This window comes from Ursus maritimus, unplaced genomic scaffold (assembly GCF_017311325.1).
Source record: "Ursus maritimus isolate PB19 unplaced genomic scaffold, ASM1731132v1 scaffold_30, whole genome shotgun sequence".
NCBI lineage: Eukaryota > Metazoa > Chordata > Mammalia > Carnivora > Ursidae > Ursus > Ursus maritimus.
This window is the reverse complement of record NW_024425564.1, coordinates 6,436,625-6,454,415: the sequence shown is the minus strand read 5'-3', so window position 1 is coordinate 6,454,415 and position 17,791 is coordinate 6,436,625. Positions and strand designations below refer to the sequence as shown.

Sequence of the window (17,791 nt, the reverse complement as noted above, 5' to 3'; positions counted from 1 at the left end):
GCTCACCTGCTTCACTGATTGTCCTTGGCCAGTTTCTAACCCTGTTCTCCATACCAACCTCATGGTTCCAGGTGGGGGCACCATCTTGGTTGGGCCCTGGAGCTTACCTCCCCCTCCTCCCCCTTTCAGACCAGACCCCAAACACAAACTTTTCTAAGGCCACGAGATCTTGTGTCCCAGTGAAAACGTGGCATAACCCAGGTTCTAGGCTGCAGAATACACCCGGACAAAGAGTGCCTGACCCTCCTTCTCTTCAAGGGCTCACCTCCCTCAGTTACCTCTTGCTTCCTCTCGTGTTCAGAGAGGAACCAGCCTTCTGCAAGATAGCAACATACTTTGAGTTAGTGGTCCTCAGGCTTGGGGTGTAGAGGGCTTGTTATAGTGCAGGTCACTGGGCTCCAGCCGCAGAGCTCCTAATTCGGTAGATCTGGGGCTGGAGTCTACGGTCTGCATGTTTAACAAGCTTCCAGGTGAGCTCATGCTGCAGGTCCAGGGAATACACCTTGAGAACCACTGAGTCAGAGTAGCAATGCCACATATGCAGAGAACAGGAATGCTCCTCTTCCTTGTTCTGAAGAGCATTCCAGTGACTAGGTGTGTCCCTTTGCCGGGAACAGCAGAGGGCTGGGATTTGAGACAGAAGTGCTTCTGGAAAGGGGAAGGGGGTAAGGTGGAGATAGCCTTCTAAGAAGATGGCAGTGCCAGAGGAGAGCCAGCTACTGATACACTCTGTGCCAGCAGTGGACAGAGAATGCTGGCCAGGGCAGGAGGCACGATTCCAGGGGCCAGCCACAGAAAGCTTAGAAAACAGTCAGAGGGCCAGCAGTGCAGGCTAATGTGCACTCCAAGAGAGGTGTTACAGGGGCATTTTCCACACCTGGGTTCAAAGAGAACCCAGAATGTGACAGAGGCTCATACCCAGAGCTGAGCTGAGCCAGGCACAGGCCTGTTCAACCCCACCTGGCCCCTGGTGAGGGAGGAAGCCTAGCTTCAGCTGGGAAGACGCACCTCTTGAAAACACCCCAGGACGGGTTTGTATTTACTAAGAGCAGAGGACAACGCTGCCCCGCAAGCTCTTTCTATCTCAAGTGTTTATTTTTAATTCTTCTTTCCCTGAAGTTTCTTGGGAAAGTTCCTTTTAAAAGTCCCATCCTCTCAAGATCAGAACTATGTCAATAATATACACACAGAAGAAGAGAGTGGGAGAAACACTTAAAAATGTTAACAGTGCTTGTTTTAGTGTGAAGCAGCCAAGAATTATTTGTTTTTTTCTCTAGTTGCCAAATTCTTGTCTTGTGATTAAATTATTTTTATAACAAAAAAACAAAAAAAAAAAACTTTTTTTAACAGAAGAAAAAATCCAAGCTATATTGGTTGTGCTGCAAAGTAGGGATTTCGGCCTTTGCTTCTCCCAGCCAGTGAGGAGAGACAGAGCCTGGTAGGGGTCTGATCTTGGGGCTCTAATAAGAAGACTTAGAATGACCAGGCCAATTAGGGTGGGGATGGCAGCCAGCACCTCTGAGCTGTCCCTTCTGTCCTAGAGCCTTCCTAGGGTTTAGGCCCTGGGAGTTATTTATTCTTCCAGAGTTTTGGAGGTTGGGGTAAATGGCCTATTAACCCATGGCATTTGCACGAAGATGCAGGAAAACATTAGTTAGACAGTAGAAATGTCAAATAATTTGGAGCTGGGAAGCCAAACATCTCATAAAAACCCAATCTGCTTAAAAGAGGGTCTCTAGTGAGAGGCCACAAGGCTTTGTCCTTTGGGTGCCCCCAAATTTTTTAAGAGCGAGTTGGAAGGAGACAGAAAGAAGGCTTTGCAGTAAACTGATGACACGGAGGCGGAGAACCAGTTCACAGACTCAAATTATTGCAACAGCCTAGACAGCTTGGCCCAAACCAAAAAAGATAACACTGAACAGAGCCACATGCAAAGGCCTATATTTAGGCTAAAAAAGTGTATATAGTTGAATGTCATCTTTTTTCCTTCTTTTTTTCTTCTTTCTCTTTTCCTTGTGTATATTTTCCAGCATTTCTATACTGAGCCTACATGACTTTTATAATAAAAGTTACTTAAAAAACAAATATGATCAAAACAGCTGACAGTTTTTGTGACCACAAGTTAATATACATCAACTCTGAGAAAATTGCCAGGCTATCCAGAGTTAGCCAGGAGAACTACTGGACTCCTCCCTGCCCTCACATTTTGAGGGCAAATGCAAAAAGCATGAGGCACTAGAGGAGGGAACCCAGAAGTGAAGAATGCAGAGAACAACGCCTTAGGGGAAAGAGGTGTAGAAACCAAGGGGTGTGACCTGGAGAGACTGAAGAGTGCGGTGATGGCTGATGTCTCCAAATACCTGAAAGTCTGTGGTGGAAGCTGTGGGGAGAGCAAAGGCAACATGCTGCCGTGCGTGGAGGCCCAGCTAGGGCCAACGGCCGGACGTAGAATGGGGCTTACTTGGATTCAGCAATAACAGAAGAACTACCAGTGATGACCAACAACGGACTGGACAGCCTCAGGAAGTACTGAGCGTGAACCGATGCTGCAAAGGCTTTCTGGACCCAGTGTGGGGTAGGATGAGAAGGCCTTCATAGCAGCTTCGGGAACCTAGCCCATCTGGACTCAACCACTGACTACCTAGAACTTCTGGCTTGAGGTGAGCACTCCCTCCCCAGCGTCCTGCCCACTCCGCCTCCTCCCGCAGCTTAGCTCTCACCGTGGGAATGAACTGAATTTCATAGGCATCCACAGTGCCAGGAGCCCGGGTCCACTCTGTCCGAACCGTTGTCTCCTCCAAGAGATGCATCCTCATGCCCTCAATGGCTGGCACTTCTGCCCAGGAGAATGAGATACGGGGAACTGGTTAGCCTCAGGCAGCCCCCCATCCCCAGCCCCTATCATCAAAGGCCCCCCTAAAGATCCATCCCAGTTCCTGCTCCTCTCTCGCGGTGGGGCAAAACTGGCAGAGGCCTGAACAGGTCCTGGGGTCTCCTTTGCCTTCCCCCCATCTCCAGAAATACAGAATCTCCCCAAAAGCAACTAAAGGAGCCCCCAACCTCTCATCAGAGATCTGGAAGCAGGGCCTCCCTGCAGGCATGACCCCGTGGTTCTGCTGCCCCTGACGGACACTGGCTCTCTGGCTCCTAAGACTGCCCTCCCCAGTCCTGCCCAATAATTGACCTTCACTCTTCCTCCAGGTCCCTGGGCTCCTAGGCCTTAGGCTCAGGCCTTCCCACTGGGACTGGTTCCCAGCCCCTGACCCAGATAGCGTGCTGGGGAAGGCTGCCTGCTCACCTTCCCCGCAGTCTTCCCCTGCATAACCATCTTGACAGACGCAGCTGCCCTCTCGACACTCTCCCCTGCCGAGGCAGTCCCTAGGGCACGTCTGAATGGCGCAGTCGGGTCCTCGAAAGCCCTCGACGCACACACACTGGCCCCCGCGGCACAGTTCCCGGGGCCCACAGCCCCCAGGGCAGGCGCTGGCGGGAGGCTCTTCCTGCCCACAGTCCTCGCCGCTATAGCCCACGTGGCACACGCACACTCCCTGCACACAGCGCCCGCGGCCCCGGCAGTCGGCCGGGCAGGTGCGGGTGGCGCAGGAGGGGCCAGTGTAGCCTGAGTCGCACACGCAGCGCCCGTCCTCACAGCGGCCGCGCTGGTGACAGTTGGAGGGGCAGGTACGGAGGCCGCAGTCCTCCCCGGCGTAGCCCTCCCAACAGGTGCACACACCGTCCTGGCACACGCCATGCTGGTTGCAATCGCGCGGGCACAGCCTTACGCTGCAGTCCTCGCCCGAGTAGCCATCGTCACACACGCAGCGCCCGTCCAGGCACTGGCCGCGGCCGTGGCAACCTCCTGGGCAGCTACGCACGCCACAGTCCTCTCCCTCGTAGCCCGCGTTGCACACGCACACGCCATCCTCGCAGCGGCCGCGTCCGCGGCAGTCCCCAGGGCACCGACGGCTCCCGCAGTCTTCGCCCGCGTAGCCCGGGTTGCACACGCAGCGGCCGTCCACGCAGCGCCCGCGCCCACGACAGTCGCCAGGGCAGGCGCGGGTGCCGCAGTCCCGGCCTGTGTACCCGGGCCAACACACGCAGCGACCATTCTCGCAACGGCCCCGGCCGCGACAGTCCCCGGGACAGCTGCGCACGCCGCAGTCCTCGCCGCTGTAGCCCGCGTTGCACACGCAGACGCCGTTCTCGCAGCGCCCGCGGCCCCGACAGTCGCGGGGGCAGGCGCGCGAGCCGCAGTCGGGCCCCGTGTATCCCGGCCAGCACACGCAGCGGCCGTCCTCGCAGCGGCCCCTTTGGTTGCAGTCGCCTGGGCAGCTGCGCACTCCGCAGTCGTCCCCGCTGTAGCCTGAGTCGCAGATGCACTCGCCGTCCTCGCAGCGCCCGCGGCCCCGGCAGTCTCGCGGGCACGTCCGAGTGCTGCAGTCCTCGCCCGCGTACCCGGGCCAGCACACACAGCGGCCGTCCACGCAGCGCCCGCCCTCGCCACAGTCCCACGCGCAGCTCCGCGAGCCGCAGTCGTCGCCAGCGTAGCCGGGGTCGCACACGCAGCGCCCGTTCTCGCAGCGCCCCCTCTGGCTGCAGCCCCGGGGGCAGCTCCTCAACCCGCAGTCTTCGCCACTGTAGCCGGGGTCGCACACGCAGCGTCCGTTCTCGCAGCGCCCCCTCTGGCTGCAACCTCTAGGGCAGCTCCTCTTCCCACAGTCGTCGCCCGTGTAGCCTGGGTCGCACACGCAGCGCCCGTCCTCGCAGCGCCCCCTCTGGCTGCAGCCCCGGGGGCAGGAGCGCTGGCTGCAGTCGTCGCCGGAGAAGCCAGCCCGGCAAACGCACACGCCCTGCACGCAGCGCCCACGGCCGTTGCAGTCCCCGGGGCAGGAGGGCCAGCCACAGCTGGGGCCGCTGTAACCAGGGAAGCACACACAGCGCCCGCGGACACAGCGACCCTGATCGTTGCAGTCATCTGGGCAGGACGCGGAGGCCGAGGGTGGGGAGGATGGGGACACCCCAGCGCCTGTGGGGTCTGAGCAGGTGGGCCCACCCCAGCCTGGCTCGCAGGAGCAGGCACAGCGGCTCAGGTCAAACACGCCGTGGAGACTGCAGAGGCTACGAACATCTGTCTGGCCTGGAGTAAGAGGGAGAGGCAGGACTCAGTTTCTCTGGGGAGGGAGACCAAGCCCATACGGTGCTCCCCTACGTCGGCCCCTCCAGCAGGGCCAGGCTCATTTCATAAGGTCATCTTTGTTTCCAGGTTCTCCTAGTCAATATATGTGGCCTCCCAAGGCCCTAGCATATGCCTGGGGGCAGGGAAGGAAAGTGTTGACACCTAGCCTGCTGGCTTCTCTCTCCCGAGTGGTACCCTGGGCTTCACTCACTACCCCCAAAGGGAAAGAAGAGATGCTTTTTACTAATTCATACCAAGGTCCTTTATGGACTAGTGATGCCCACCTAACCCTGACCCCCTTCCCCACCATCCTCTTTTTCGGTGCCCCCTCCCATGATCATTTGCTCACCTGTGCCAGCCTGGGCAGCAGCGGGACAACATCCCCCAGTGCACTGTTCCTTGAGCCCCTTCACCAGCTCCTCCAGGATCTCTAAACGGACCTTCAAAGCCTGCACCTCTGAAGCAGGAACGGGGGGCTCCGTACCCGGGGGACAGCCACAGCCAGCTGAAGGGGGCAGGTTGATGCGGTGGGTAAAAACCACCTGCTTCTCCCCTCCTTCCACAGTGTGCTCATAAAGCTGAGAAGAGGGGCTTCCCCCTATTGGCTCCACTGTGCGGCCCCCCGGCTGGGGAGGGGGGCGTGGGGCTGGGAGTGTCACATTGGACCGTGGAGAGAAAGGGCCTGCTCTGACTGTGCCCAGCAGTACAAAGAGGGCCAGTCTGGAGATTAGGAACCACTGGGCAGGCATCACTCAGGAGGCTGCAGGGAGAGAGGGCACATGTGAGCAGTTTCACAGAGAAGGAGACAAGATGGCTCCCCACCTCCCCCGATATACACACACACATAGTCCCACCACCCACAACGAATCTACAAACTCACATGCATGGGAAACTCCACATTCAGCCCAACCAAGGGATAGCCTCCTTGGGCAGATTTGGTCTCTACCTTGATTACCCAGCTCCCTGCCCCCTCCTTTTTTTCTTTATTTTTCCACCCACACTGGTCTTTTGTTTATTCTACAGATACTACAGCTTACGCTAGTCTAAGGGCCTCTTAGCTGTATGTATTTTCTGTCTGGGATGCTCTTAAAGACTGGCTCCTTCTTGGTTCCAAGCCTACCCGACATGTCTTGCATCCCAAGACCTTCCCTGGTGCCCAGTCGGAACGGGCTTCCATTACTTTCTGTGGCAGCCTCCTGCGTATGTTCTTCATGGCATTTACTGCTGCCTGAATCACCTGTCCTGTGGGACTTGTCTGTTATCTTTCTCCCACTACTAACGTGGGAACTCCATGAGAACAGGGACCTCGTCTGTCCTTGCACTACTGTATGCCTGTGTCTGACCCACGGGGGCTACCCAACACATTCTCACTGAATGGATTAGCGGATGAGTGTACAAGGCCAATCCTTCCACAAGCACCCGGAACTCAGCTCCTACTGTCTTCTTAGGTGAAGATTATCCTCTCTCTCCCTTTTATTCAATCCCTCCCTCTCCACTAAATTCTTCCTGTCAGCTTTTATATGAGCTCAGGTATCTCCTGTTGTTTGAGGAAATCCTTCTTCCTCAGTACTTACATTACCAAATATCAAAACTTATAAAGGTGCAAGGATAGATAGATAGAACAAATTAGTGTCCAGATACAGACCCACATGTATGTGGTTCCCTGATAAAATGACAAAGGCGGCACTGCAATGGATGCTCTTTTTGATAAATGAGGAAAGATCCAAATGGAAAAAAAATCTGGGCGCCCGGGGTGGCTCAGACGGTTAAGTATCTGCCTTCGGCTCAGGTCATGATCCCAGAGTCCTGGGAACATGTCCGACTCTGTGCTCAGTGGGGAGTCTGCTTCTCCCTCTTCTCCCCACTCATGCTCTCTCACTATCTCTGTAGCTATCTCTGTCTCTCTCAAATAAATAAAATCTTTAATAAGAAAAAAACTCTATCTCTACCTAATGTCCACATACAGATATTAATTTGAAGTGAATCTAATGGACCTAATTATGAAAGGTAAAGCAATACCTTTCAGAACAATATCGTATAGAAGAAAATAGGAGAAAATTTTTACAAACTTAGAGTAAGCAAAGATTTCTTAAAACCTAACCACATAAAATTTAACCATAAAAGATTTCACACAAAACTTAACGATAAAAAAGAGATAGATACATTAGGACATTAAAATTGATCACTTCTGGTCATCCAGAGACACCATTTAGAGAATAAGAATACAAGCCATACACTGGGATAAAATATATGAGAAATGCCGGGAGGTAGCAGGGGTGAGAGAGAGAGACAGAGATAGAGATAGATATTGATTGAGAGTGAGAAAGAGGATTAAAATCTAAAATAAGAAACCTCTGCAAAACAAAAACAACAGACAAAAACAAGACAGGCAACCCCGTGTTTTAAATTAACAAAAGTCTTAAACAGTTACTCTAGAAAAGAATATATCCAAAGGGCCAATAAACATGTGGAAAACAAACATATATATGTGTATAACAAAACTAGTAACCAGGGAAATGCAAATTAAAACCATAACAAGATGCCATTAAATAGCCATCAGAATGGTTAAAATTAAAGGGGTTGTTGTTGCTTGATATTGGCAAGAATGTGAAGCAACTAGAACTCTCATCGCTTGCAAGCAGGAGCATAAATTCGTGCAACTGCTTTGGAAAACTGTTAGGCAGTATCTACAAAGACATATAGCCTATAACCCAGCAATTCCACTTCTTTTTTTTTTTTTAAAGATTTTATTTATTTATTCGACAGAGATAGAGACAGCCAGCGAGAGAGGGAACACAAGCAGGGGGAGCGGGAGAGGAAGAAGCAGGCTCATAGCTGAAGAGCCTGATGTGGGGCTCGATCCCAGAACGCCGGGATCACGCCCTGAGCCGAAGGCAGACGCTTAACCGCTGTGCCACCCAGGCGCCCCAGCAATTCCACTTCTTGGTAAATACCTAACAGAAGCGACTGCATATATCCTCCAAAAGATATGTACAAGAATGTTCATGAGATTTTTTCCATATTAGCCAAATGAAACAAGTTCCAGTAATAGTAGAATAGATAAATTGTGGCACAATCATACAATGAAACACAGCAATGAAAACACCCTCTTGCTACATGTAACAACATAGACAATTTCACAAAATGTTAGCAAAAGAACCGGATACAAAAAGAGAACTTTGTGAACGATGCTACTTACGTGAGGTTCAAAAACAGGCAGAGTTAATCTTTACTATTAGAAGACAAATAGGATTACTGAAAATATTTTGTATTTTGATCTGGGTGGTGGTTAAACAGATGTACACATATTCAAAGATTAATTGAGCTATATACTTTAGATTTGTGTATTTCATAATACAAAAGTTTTATCTTAAAAAAAACAACAACAGGGCGCCTGGTGGCTAAGTCAGTTAGGCATCCAACTCTTGATTTCAGTTCAGGTCATGATCTCAGGGTTGTGAGATCAAGCCCTGCTTCGGGTCTGCTGGAGATTCTCTCCCTCCCTCTACCCCTCCCCCTACCCCTCCCTCATGCACACATGAGCTAGTGCTCTCTCTCTCTCTAAACAACAACAGCCACAACCAAAACCTTCCCCAATCTCATACTCCCTCCAGCGAGCACATATTTCCCTCCTCTACTTCATGGCTTCAGTTGTCAAAAGATTTATCTGTACTTGCTGTTTCCATTCCCCATATTCCATCCCATGCATGGCTCAGTACACTCCCATCTGGCTTCCCCACCTCCTCTCAACCTATCAAACAGCTCTCCCTAAGATCACCCAAAGATCTCAGTGTCACAAAATCTGAGAGACACTTGTCTTCATCTTACTTGACCTGTTTCAAAAATCACTGGACACCGTTGACCACATCTTCCATTTCACAACATTTTATATCTAGCTGTCAGTACAGTAGCCAGAAGAGTTATGTGGCTCTTGAACACTTGAGATGTGCCTAGAGTAACTGAAACACTGAATTTTACTCAGTATTTTTTAAAAGCACCCCAAGTGATTGTAATGTGCAGCCAAAGTTGAGACCTAGTTTTCTAATCACTCACCTAGGTACTTTCACCCAGACCCAGGATTTTAATTTCCAAACTATACCCCAATTTATAAACTAGCTTGGTCATCTCCTCCTAACTCCAAGCAATGTATCCAACTGCCTACTTGGCATTTCTTCTTGGGCACCTCAAATTCAACATGTCTGAAACTGAACTCAGGGTCACCCTTCCTATACCCCATCCTATACCCCTTCTCCACTGTATTCTCTGCTGCAGCTCACAGCCCCACCATTCACCCAGCGTTACAACCTAGAAACCTAACCCCCATCAACACCACCATATTTTGTGATATTTGTCCTTACTTTCTCATAAACATCTCTTTAATTTGCTTACTTCACTCTCTCTTTGAGTTAAAGAGTTCAAGCCATCACTTAGCTTTTGCTTGACAACTGGGTTTGCCTCCTAGCTGGTCCCTCTGCTTCCACTCTTGCCCCTTACAATCTCACAAAGGCAACTAGGATGTCCCACTCCCCTTAAAAGCTCTCCAGTGTCTCCCTTCTAAATTCCATTCAAACACTGACAAACGGGCCTGTATCATCTGGCCCCCGCTGACCTCTCCCACCTCATCTCCTGTAACACTTCCTTCCCTCTCTCCATTCCAGGCCGATGCACCTTATGTCCCTCACACCCTTCCCAACCCTAGGCTTTTGTATCTGGTGCTCCCTCTATGTGAAACGCTCTTCCCTTTCCTCATGGCCTCCTCATCCGTTATATCTCAGCCCCACATTGCTTCCTTAGGGGACCTTCCCTGCCCACGTCCCCCTAACTAACATGTGATATCAAAGAGCCATGTAACTCCCACTTGTAGCATGTATAACAATTTATAATTATATATTTATTGGTGGGATTTTTTTAATGCTTTCTTGCCCACAATCAATCTTACCCACTAGACTATAAGGTCCATGAGGGCAGCCATGGCACTTGATTTTTTTCTTGGCTGTTGTATCCTTGCATCTAGCACATATTAGGTGCTTGATAAATATTGACCATATGAGTGAATGAAAAGTTCAGCTGAAGCTGAGGACTAGCATCAGGGCTGGAACCAAGGACAGGACCAAGGTCAGGGCTAGGACCACGGACAGTGTCTGGGACAGGAAGCTGGACAAAAACAGCAGCTCAGGCAGAAGCCGGGCTAGAGAGAAGGCCAGGTGTAGCTTCTGGCAGGGCCAGATAGTACAAGCACTTTGGAAAACTGTTTAGCAGAATCCCCAAAATCAACCAGAGCTATATGCTAACACTCTCATCCGCCAGTCCCACGCCCAGGAATATAGCCACTGCAGCAGTACTTCTCATAGTAGCCCCAAACTGGGAACTACCCAAATATCTCACATCAGTAGAATATATGAAATAAAGTGTGGTTTATTCATACAGGTAATAAAATAAAGCAATGGGAACAAACCACAACTCTGTGTAGTAACATCGATGGATCTCACCAATATGGGGTTGAGCAGAAGAAGCCAGACGCAAAAGAGAACATGCTGTAAAATTCTATGTATATGGGGGTGCCAGGGTGGCTCAGTTGCTTAAGCATCTGCCTTCGGGTCGGGTCATGATCCCAGGGTCCTGGGATCGAGTCCTGCACTGGGCTCCCTGCTCAGCGGGAAGTCTGCTTCTCCCTCTCCCCCTGCTCCACTCATGCTTGCACCCTCTCTCTCCCTCTCTGAAATAAGTAAATAAAATCTTAAAAAAAAAAACTCTGTGTATATGAAGTCTGGGAAAAGACAACGTTAATCTGTACTGTCACAAGTCAGAAGTGTGGTGGTCCTAGAGCAGTAGTGGCTAGAGGGACATGGGGGGAAGTTCTGAGGTGCTAAGAATATCCTATTTCTTGATCTGGGTGCTGGTGCCCAGTTGTGTTTGTTCGTGAGACCCACTGAGGCAAGGATTGGGGAGCACAGGGAGACCAGGTTTAAAGAGGTGTTCAGGGTGAACCAGGACAGGGGGCTGTGGTGAGCAACGGAATGTGGAGGGTTCTGTTGGGGCGAAGGGCTAAGGAGAGGTGTTCTTCGGAACCAGAGAGGCTGGAGAGAGGAGGGCAGAGCGAGTGTGGAAACACTGACTGGCAAGGAGCACACGCACACACATACACACACACACACACATACACACACACGTTTCCTGGCTTGCTACTCTGAAACTTCTCCTCTGGGTCTGGGGAAAAAGGAGTTTCAGGGCTACCAGCCATCACACCCTGCCACAGGCCCAGGAGAGATGGAAGGAAAGCTGGACAACAGTGAAAGAGCAACAGCGAAAGAGGCCCAAGAAGCCCAGGCGGAGAGGCCTGGCAGGCAGACAGTGGCCCTTCCCTAGGCCCCTCAGCCCGTCAGCTTGGAGTGTAGCCTTGGGTTACAGAGGTGGGCTCTGACCTACCCTCAAATCCTGTCACTCTGTGTCTAAGGCCATGCAAACCCAGGGGTGTGTGCACACACAAGTACATGCACATATACAAATACACCAGAGTGTGCACTCACCCACAAACACTTGCACACAGACACACATACCATCCGAATAAGCCTGCACCTCTGCAGGCACACGTGTGAGTGTGTGCGGACATGCACGCGTGCATGTGCACGCACACACAATCTCTTCACATTTCCTCCACACGCATTCATTGGGTGAAGCCTAAGAAAGTGGATTTCTTGTCTGCTCAGAGGGCAGCTGTGTGAGTCAGAGAACATAGTTGGAGGGAGGAGAACAAACAGGAGGCTGTTCTCCAGAGGGAAGCAGAAGTACCTGGTGCCCTGCACCTTTGGGGGTCTTTGTGAGTTGTCCAGTACCCATCCCCACCATTGGATCCTACATCTTTCCCCAGGTTGGGGGAGAGGCAGAGAGAGTCTCTGCATCAGGAAGGAGAGAAGCCGGAAAGTAGTGAGGCAGGTCTGAGAGGACAGGAGTAGCTTTCACAGTGCACAACACAGAGCCTTCTTCCCCATCCCCTCTCCTGCCCTGTTATGGCCATCCCTCCAGCTCCCCACTTCCAATTCTTGGAAAAATTCCCCTCTTCTCTTAGCACTAGGAAAGGAAAGAACTTGGGTGTCTCTTGTGTTTCCCCCTCATCATCCCCCTGTTTGGGGCTGTTTGGGGCTCCTTTCTGCAGTGGGGAGGGGGGATGTGGCCTCACCCTCTTGGCACCCTCCCTAGGGTTGGAGGGCTGGCAGAGGTAGGGGCATCATCCCAAGCTGTGACTCAGCTTGCCTGGTACTCATGTGGTGGCCAACTTTGACACTTTGCTCATCAGGGACTGTTGGTCCCAAGAGGTGTGGACAAGGGCTGGCTTCCATGAGGGATGTTCCAGAGATGGGGGATTTGGGCCCCACCCCTCTGCCTCCCTCTGCCCCTCATGCCACATGAGGGGTGAAGGAAGTATTCCAGTTCATGAGAGGAAGGAGGGAGATGAGGGGGGTCCAAATATTGGGTTGGAACCAGGAGGTAAGGAGGTGCCAGGGAGGGGAGATTTGGGGGATCCAGATGCCCTTTACTCTTGGGGAGCTAATGGGTCAGAGGAATGGAAAAAGTAAGAGAAAGGATTTCCGGGCCCCCAGTGGAAAAGAGTAAGGGAGCAATGAGAGACAGGAAGGCAGGTTCTGGTCCTGCACTGAGTGACCAGGACTCAAGGGGAAGGGAGTTTGAGGAACTGAGATGCCAGGTCCCCGAGGGAGTGGAGGCAGGGAGAGAGGGAGGGGAGGAGGGAGAAGGGAGCCAGGGATGCGGGAAGCGGGCGGGGACTGGAAGCAGACAGCCGGCAGCTGCGGTGTTTCCGACTTGCTTCCCAGTAGTTCCTCTCAGTTCCATTTCCAGTTGTTTCCAAGCCATTAAATTCTTTCCAGGCGAGATAAGGGGCCCGCCCACCCCACCCAGGGCGTGTCACGTGTAGTGGGTGGGGGGAGGTTTAGACGGACAGAAGCCCGGAGAGCCTGGAAGGGGGACGGAAGGAAGACGGAGCCCCTGTGCCCCTGGAGGCATCTCTCAGTCAGCCCAACCCCACTGAACCGTGAGTCATGGGCGCAGAGCTCTCAGCCAAGAACAAGTTTTAGGATCCTCTCGGCAGGCTCTGTGCCCTTCCCAGACCTGGGAATCCGGATTCTGCTCCATTTCAACCCCCAGACCTCCCTCCCAGACCCTGCAACCCACACGTCGAGAGACTCCCTCTGGCACCTTCCTTAAGCCCTAGCTCAGCTGCTCCAAACAGAGCACTTGGGATCCACCAGCACTTTCCTCCTGAGGGTCAGCCGGCCACTAGCTTAGCCTCTAGTCCCCGGTTTTCCCCCTGTCCGACCACCGCTGAGTCCTACCTCACCGACAACCACCTCCACCCTGGTGCCACCACCTGATCCTGTCACCCTGGCACCCACACCCCCCACTCCACGTGTGCGCCCACCCGCACACGCACACACACTCACCCACCCTCCAGACGCACCCTCCACAGGGAGGCTAGTCCCCAGTGCAAGGTCCCATTTTCTCTATCCTAACAGAAAGTCCCTGCTCTGTGAGGCTCTCCTGAGAGCTCTCCTGCTACACCTTTGCTGGGGGTGTAGGGATAGGATAGAACCCCCACCGCTCCCAGCTCTTCCTTTTTCTTCCAGAGCTCTGTTCCTTACCTGGGCAAAAGGCGACTGCAGTGCCTCTGCACCTGCTCTGTCCCTGACCTTGGGAGGGGAGTTCTCAAGGCAGGGCAGGGCTACCGTGCCTTGGCAGCCCCGAGCTCCCTGGAGGTCCCCTTGCTTGTTCCCTGCAGTAGGGGCTCACTTAGCTGCGACCCAACCGTCGATCTCGGCAGCGACAGCAAGAAGGAGGGAGCCTGCAGCGAGCAGGGGGAGGAGAAGGGGAGGACCAGCATGAGGTCAGGGAGGGGAGCGGAGATAGGGCAGGTCCTCCCACCCCTCTAGTCCCTGCCAGGCCCTCCCAACGTCATTGCATGCCACCCCTCCTCCCCTCCCTGTCTGGGATCACTGAGTCCCACAATACCCTCGTCTTGCCCCCTGCATCCCTGGTCCTACCTCCCACATCCTTTCCCTGTCCCATTTATACTCTTCCTCCCACCCCAATGTTTGCCCAACCTGACATCCCCAATCGGTATGCCATTTCTCCTTTCCCGCCACCGCTTCCCCACCTGTTGCTCCTGCTCTCTCACCGGGTTCTCCTCTCTACCAACACCCTTCTGCATGGCCAGCCCCTCTCCCTCCTCCTTCCCTGGCACCTCCTCTCCCACCACTTTGCTCCAGCTTGGATCTTGCCCCACCTGCCTGTTGCCCAGCACTTGCTCTTCCTCTTCCTGCCATTCTCTCCTGGCAGTGCAGAGCAGGGGGTGGGGATGGGGGTGGGAAAGAAACCTCCTTCCCAAGCCCAAATCCCTCCCCAACATGGGGGCCTTCTCTGGAAATCCTTGTCCCCACCCATCCCTGCCTGGTCCCATTGCTCCCACCTGAGCCCCTCTCTTCTCCTATTTCGACTTGCCCTGTCCCTGCACAGCCTCTCCCATCTGTTCTCAGTCCACTGCCTGTTCTCAGCTTGGAATCACTGCCCCCTTTTCATTCTCCCACCTCAGCAAATTCCAGAGAAATGGCAGATGAGGCTTGGGTACTGGCTGGGCAAGGGCTTGGCTGAGCACCAGGATATATAAGACTTGGGAAGGAAGTTGGGGTTCAGAGGAGACAGGGAAGGGAAGCCAGAAAGTTAGGAAGGAGGTTTAGGAGAGAGGCTTAGGGAGGAGACAGAGCTAGAGGCAGGAGGCAGATATGGGGGTGGGGGTAGGAATGGCAGGGTGAAGTCAGAGGAAAGCTGAAAGGGGTGAATGTCTGGATGCTGCAGGGGAGCTGCAGGGGTAGGGAGAGTTGGGGGCTGGTGAAAGAACGTACTTTGACCTCAGGCAGAGGACAGGGCAGCAGACACTCCACCACGTAAGTCTGCTGTTTCTGTGGCCCCATTTCCCCTTGTGCTCACTGCCCTGACCAGGGGCTGAGACTTTTGCCACAGAAGGGAAATATCCAGGTTGAGGGATCCCCACCCCTGGTTTCACGAGAGTTCTTCTACCCCGCTATAAACCTCACCATTGGGGAAGAGTTTGGCCCTTTCACAGGTGATGGGTGAAAGGGACGTGAAGGTACCCGTAAGTGTCTGAGTCTGCCACTTGGGGCTGGAGCACAGGTGTCTGCACCCCAGACTGGCTACTCCTGGTTGCAGGGCTGTGTTGTTCCTGGGACAGGGCACATTGGCACAGCATGTGGTGGCCACATGGCCAGTTAGCAACCCGTGGCTGAGGCCAAAGACTTGCACGGACTCTCGCATGTGTGTCCCTGTGTGTGTCCGTGTGTCTGGGTGGGTGTGTCCGTGTGTCTGGGTGTGTGTGTGTGTGTCTGTTTTTTTCCTGGCTTTGATGGGGAGGATGAAGTCAGCATCTTGGACGGAACTGGGCTCAGCTTCCTTCCTCTGCCTTGGCCCAAAGCCCCCAGAGCCTAGAGTAGGCAACACCTTCCCTCTGATGGGGTGGGGGGGGGGGGGCGCGAGGGAGAAGTACATGAAAGGGTGAGGGAGGGTCTGAAACAGCATTACTTGGGGAGAGCAGACTGCACAGATGGATTTTCTCTTACCTCCCCAGATTTCAGTAATTCTGTCCCATGGTCATACCATTGTTTGCCCTATGTCTTTTTTTTTTTTTTTAAAGATTTTATTTATTTATGTGACAGAGATAGAGACAGCCAGCGAGAGAGGGAACACAGCAGGGGGAGTGGGAGAGGAAGAAGCAGGCCCACAGCAGAGGAGCCTGATGTGGGACTCGATCCCGGTACGCCAGGATCACGCCCTGAGCCGAAGGCAGACGCTTTAACGACTGCGCTACCCAGGCGCCCCTGTTTGCCCTATGTCTTAATCTTTGTTTTATTATTTACTAAGTATGGTCACCATAAGTATACTTGGCTCATGGAGTGGCCAGGAGACCCTGGAGATGTGAGAGCTCTGAGGATGGCCATGGGGTGTTTTGGAAGTCCATGGTAGGGACAGATGGGATGCCAGAGTCTCAGAGAAGAGAGTGGGATTGCAAACATTATAAGGTTACAAGGCATTTGAGGAAGCCACTGGAAGCTTAACAGACGTGATTCCAGGTTCTGACGTCATCATTGTCTAAAATTTGATTTAGCCCTGGATTTAGGCTCTTGGAGGAGCTCCTATCTCACATATGTTTGCATCTCGTCAGGAAAGCATCAGACCTTGCATAGCCCAGGTGCCTAATAAATGCTTGTCACTATTGAACTGTGAGAGGACTGGGTGAGAAGGAGTTAGGGTGAAAGGGAGTCTGGTAGGAGCCCCAGGCATGGAGGCAGGGAGGCCTAGTGGCCTTCACTGAGGTGTTTCATGTGATGGGTAGAGATCGGGGTTGCTGACAGCTGTCCACATGCTCTGGCTGGTCTCAGAATCCTCAGTCCAGGTGTCCTTTGCTTTGGGCTTCCATCCTTGAATGATCCTCCTTGTTCCTGTCCTGACCTCAGGAGGATACAGGATAAAAGGTATAGATGGGAAGGAAAGGGAAAGACAGGGAGAAGGGAAGGAACACAAAAAAGAATGAGGGCAATTAAGGGCAAGGACCTGAAGGGAAAGAGAGGGAATGAGGAGAGGCCAGGGGCTGTGATCCAAGGGAGCAGTCCCAGAGAGGGGGAAGAGAGAAAACAGTTGTACTGGGCTTCCGTTGACAAAACTTTCCAACACAGTGCAGGCATTTGATTAATCCCACTTTGTGGCTGAGGAAATGGAAGATCACAGACGTTAGGTGACCTGTCCAACGGACTTTGCTAGCGGTGGTGAAGGTGGACCTCAACCCAGGCTCTCTTATTCCAAAGCCTGTATTCTCTCTTCTCCCCCCAGGAATAGCCTTGAAAAGATGGAAGACTCAGGGCAGAAACTGAAGGGGCTTCTGGAAGAACTTGCTTGCAAAGGAAGGCTGGAAGATCAAGCTTCTGAAACTTTTTTCTGCATCCAGTTACGATGCAGATTCAGTAAGAAGAAATCACCAAGTCCAGCTGGGGGACCAACATTCCACTACTGAGGAGCTGGTGGGGAGGGGGCTGGGAGGGAAAAGGCAGCCTGTGAGATGAGAGATGGGAGAGAACCAAGAGCCTAGGACTGGAAAGGGGGCAAAAGAGCCACAGAAGGAAGGGTTTGGACCCTTAAAACTTCTTTGCCTGGAGACACGGGTGTGGGGAGAAGGGAGGAGGGAGGACATTTCTATCTCGTGACAAAAGAAAGTCACACAATTGTTTTGTTCTCTGTTCTGGGGCGGGTGGGCGCCTATATTTACCAGAGGGACCAAGGTCGCTGTGGCAACCACACATCTGGGCCCCGGAATCCAGATGTGCTGTATCCAGAAGCCATAGCAGAACGATGAGGCAAACATCAGGCTCTCCAGTCCTGGCCCCCACGACTGGGAAGAGGACAGGGGGTTGGAGTGGGGAAGGGGGAGGGAGGGGGAGAGAGCCGAAGCGGGGGAGAAGAGAGGAAGTTGTGGACCAGGAATGCAGACAAAGGAGTGCAAAGGGAACTGGGGAGGGGGTGGCATGAAGATGGAGGAGT

General features: G+C 52.9%; 1 protein-coding gene across 1 annotated transcript in view; it reads right to left on the bottom strand.

Annotated features, from left to right (window-relative positions):
• Positions 1 to 13,964, bottom strand: part of TNXB (tenascin XB) — a 55,036-nt gene extending 41,072 nt beyond the window's left edge. Inside the window, exons 1-4 of the mRNA XM_040644618.1 lie at positions 13,831 to 13,964; positions 5,526 to 5,936; positions 3,299 to 5,137; positions 2,721 to 2,836 (exon numbers count right to left, since the gene is read on the bottom strand). Of these exons, the coding sequence (XP_040500552.1) occupies positions 2,721 to 2,836; positions 3,299 to 5,137; positions 5,526 to 5,925 (2,355 nt within the window). The 5' untranslated portion in view covers positions 5,926 to 5,936; positions 13,831 to 13,964. The remainder of the gene's footprint in view (positions 1 to 2,720; positions 2,837 to 3,298; positions 5,138 to 5,525; positions 5,937 to 13,830) is intronic.
• Between the last annotated feature and the right edge of the window lie 3,827 nt (positions 13,965 to 17,791).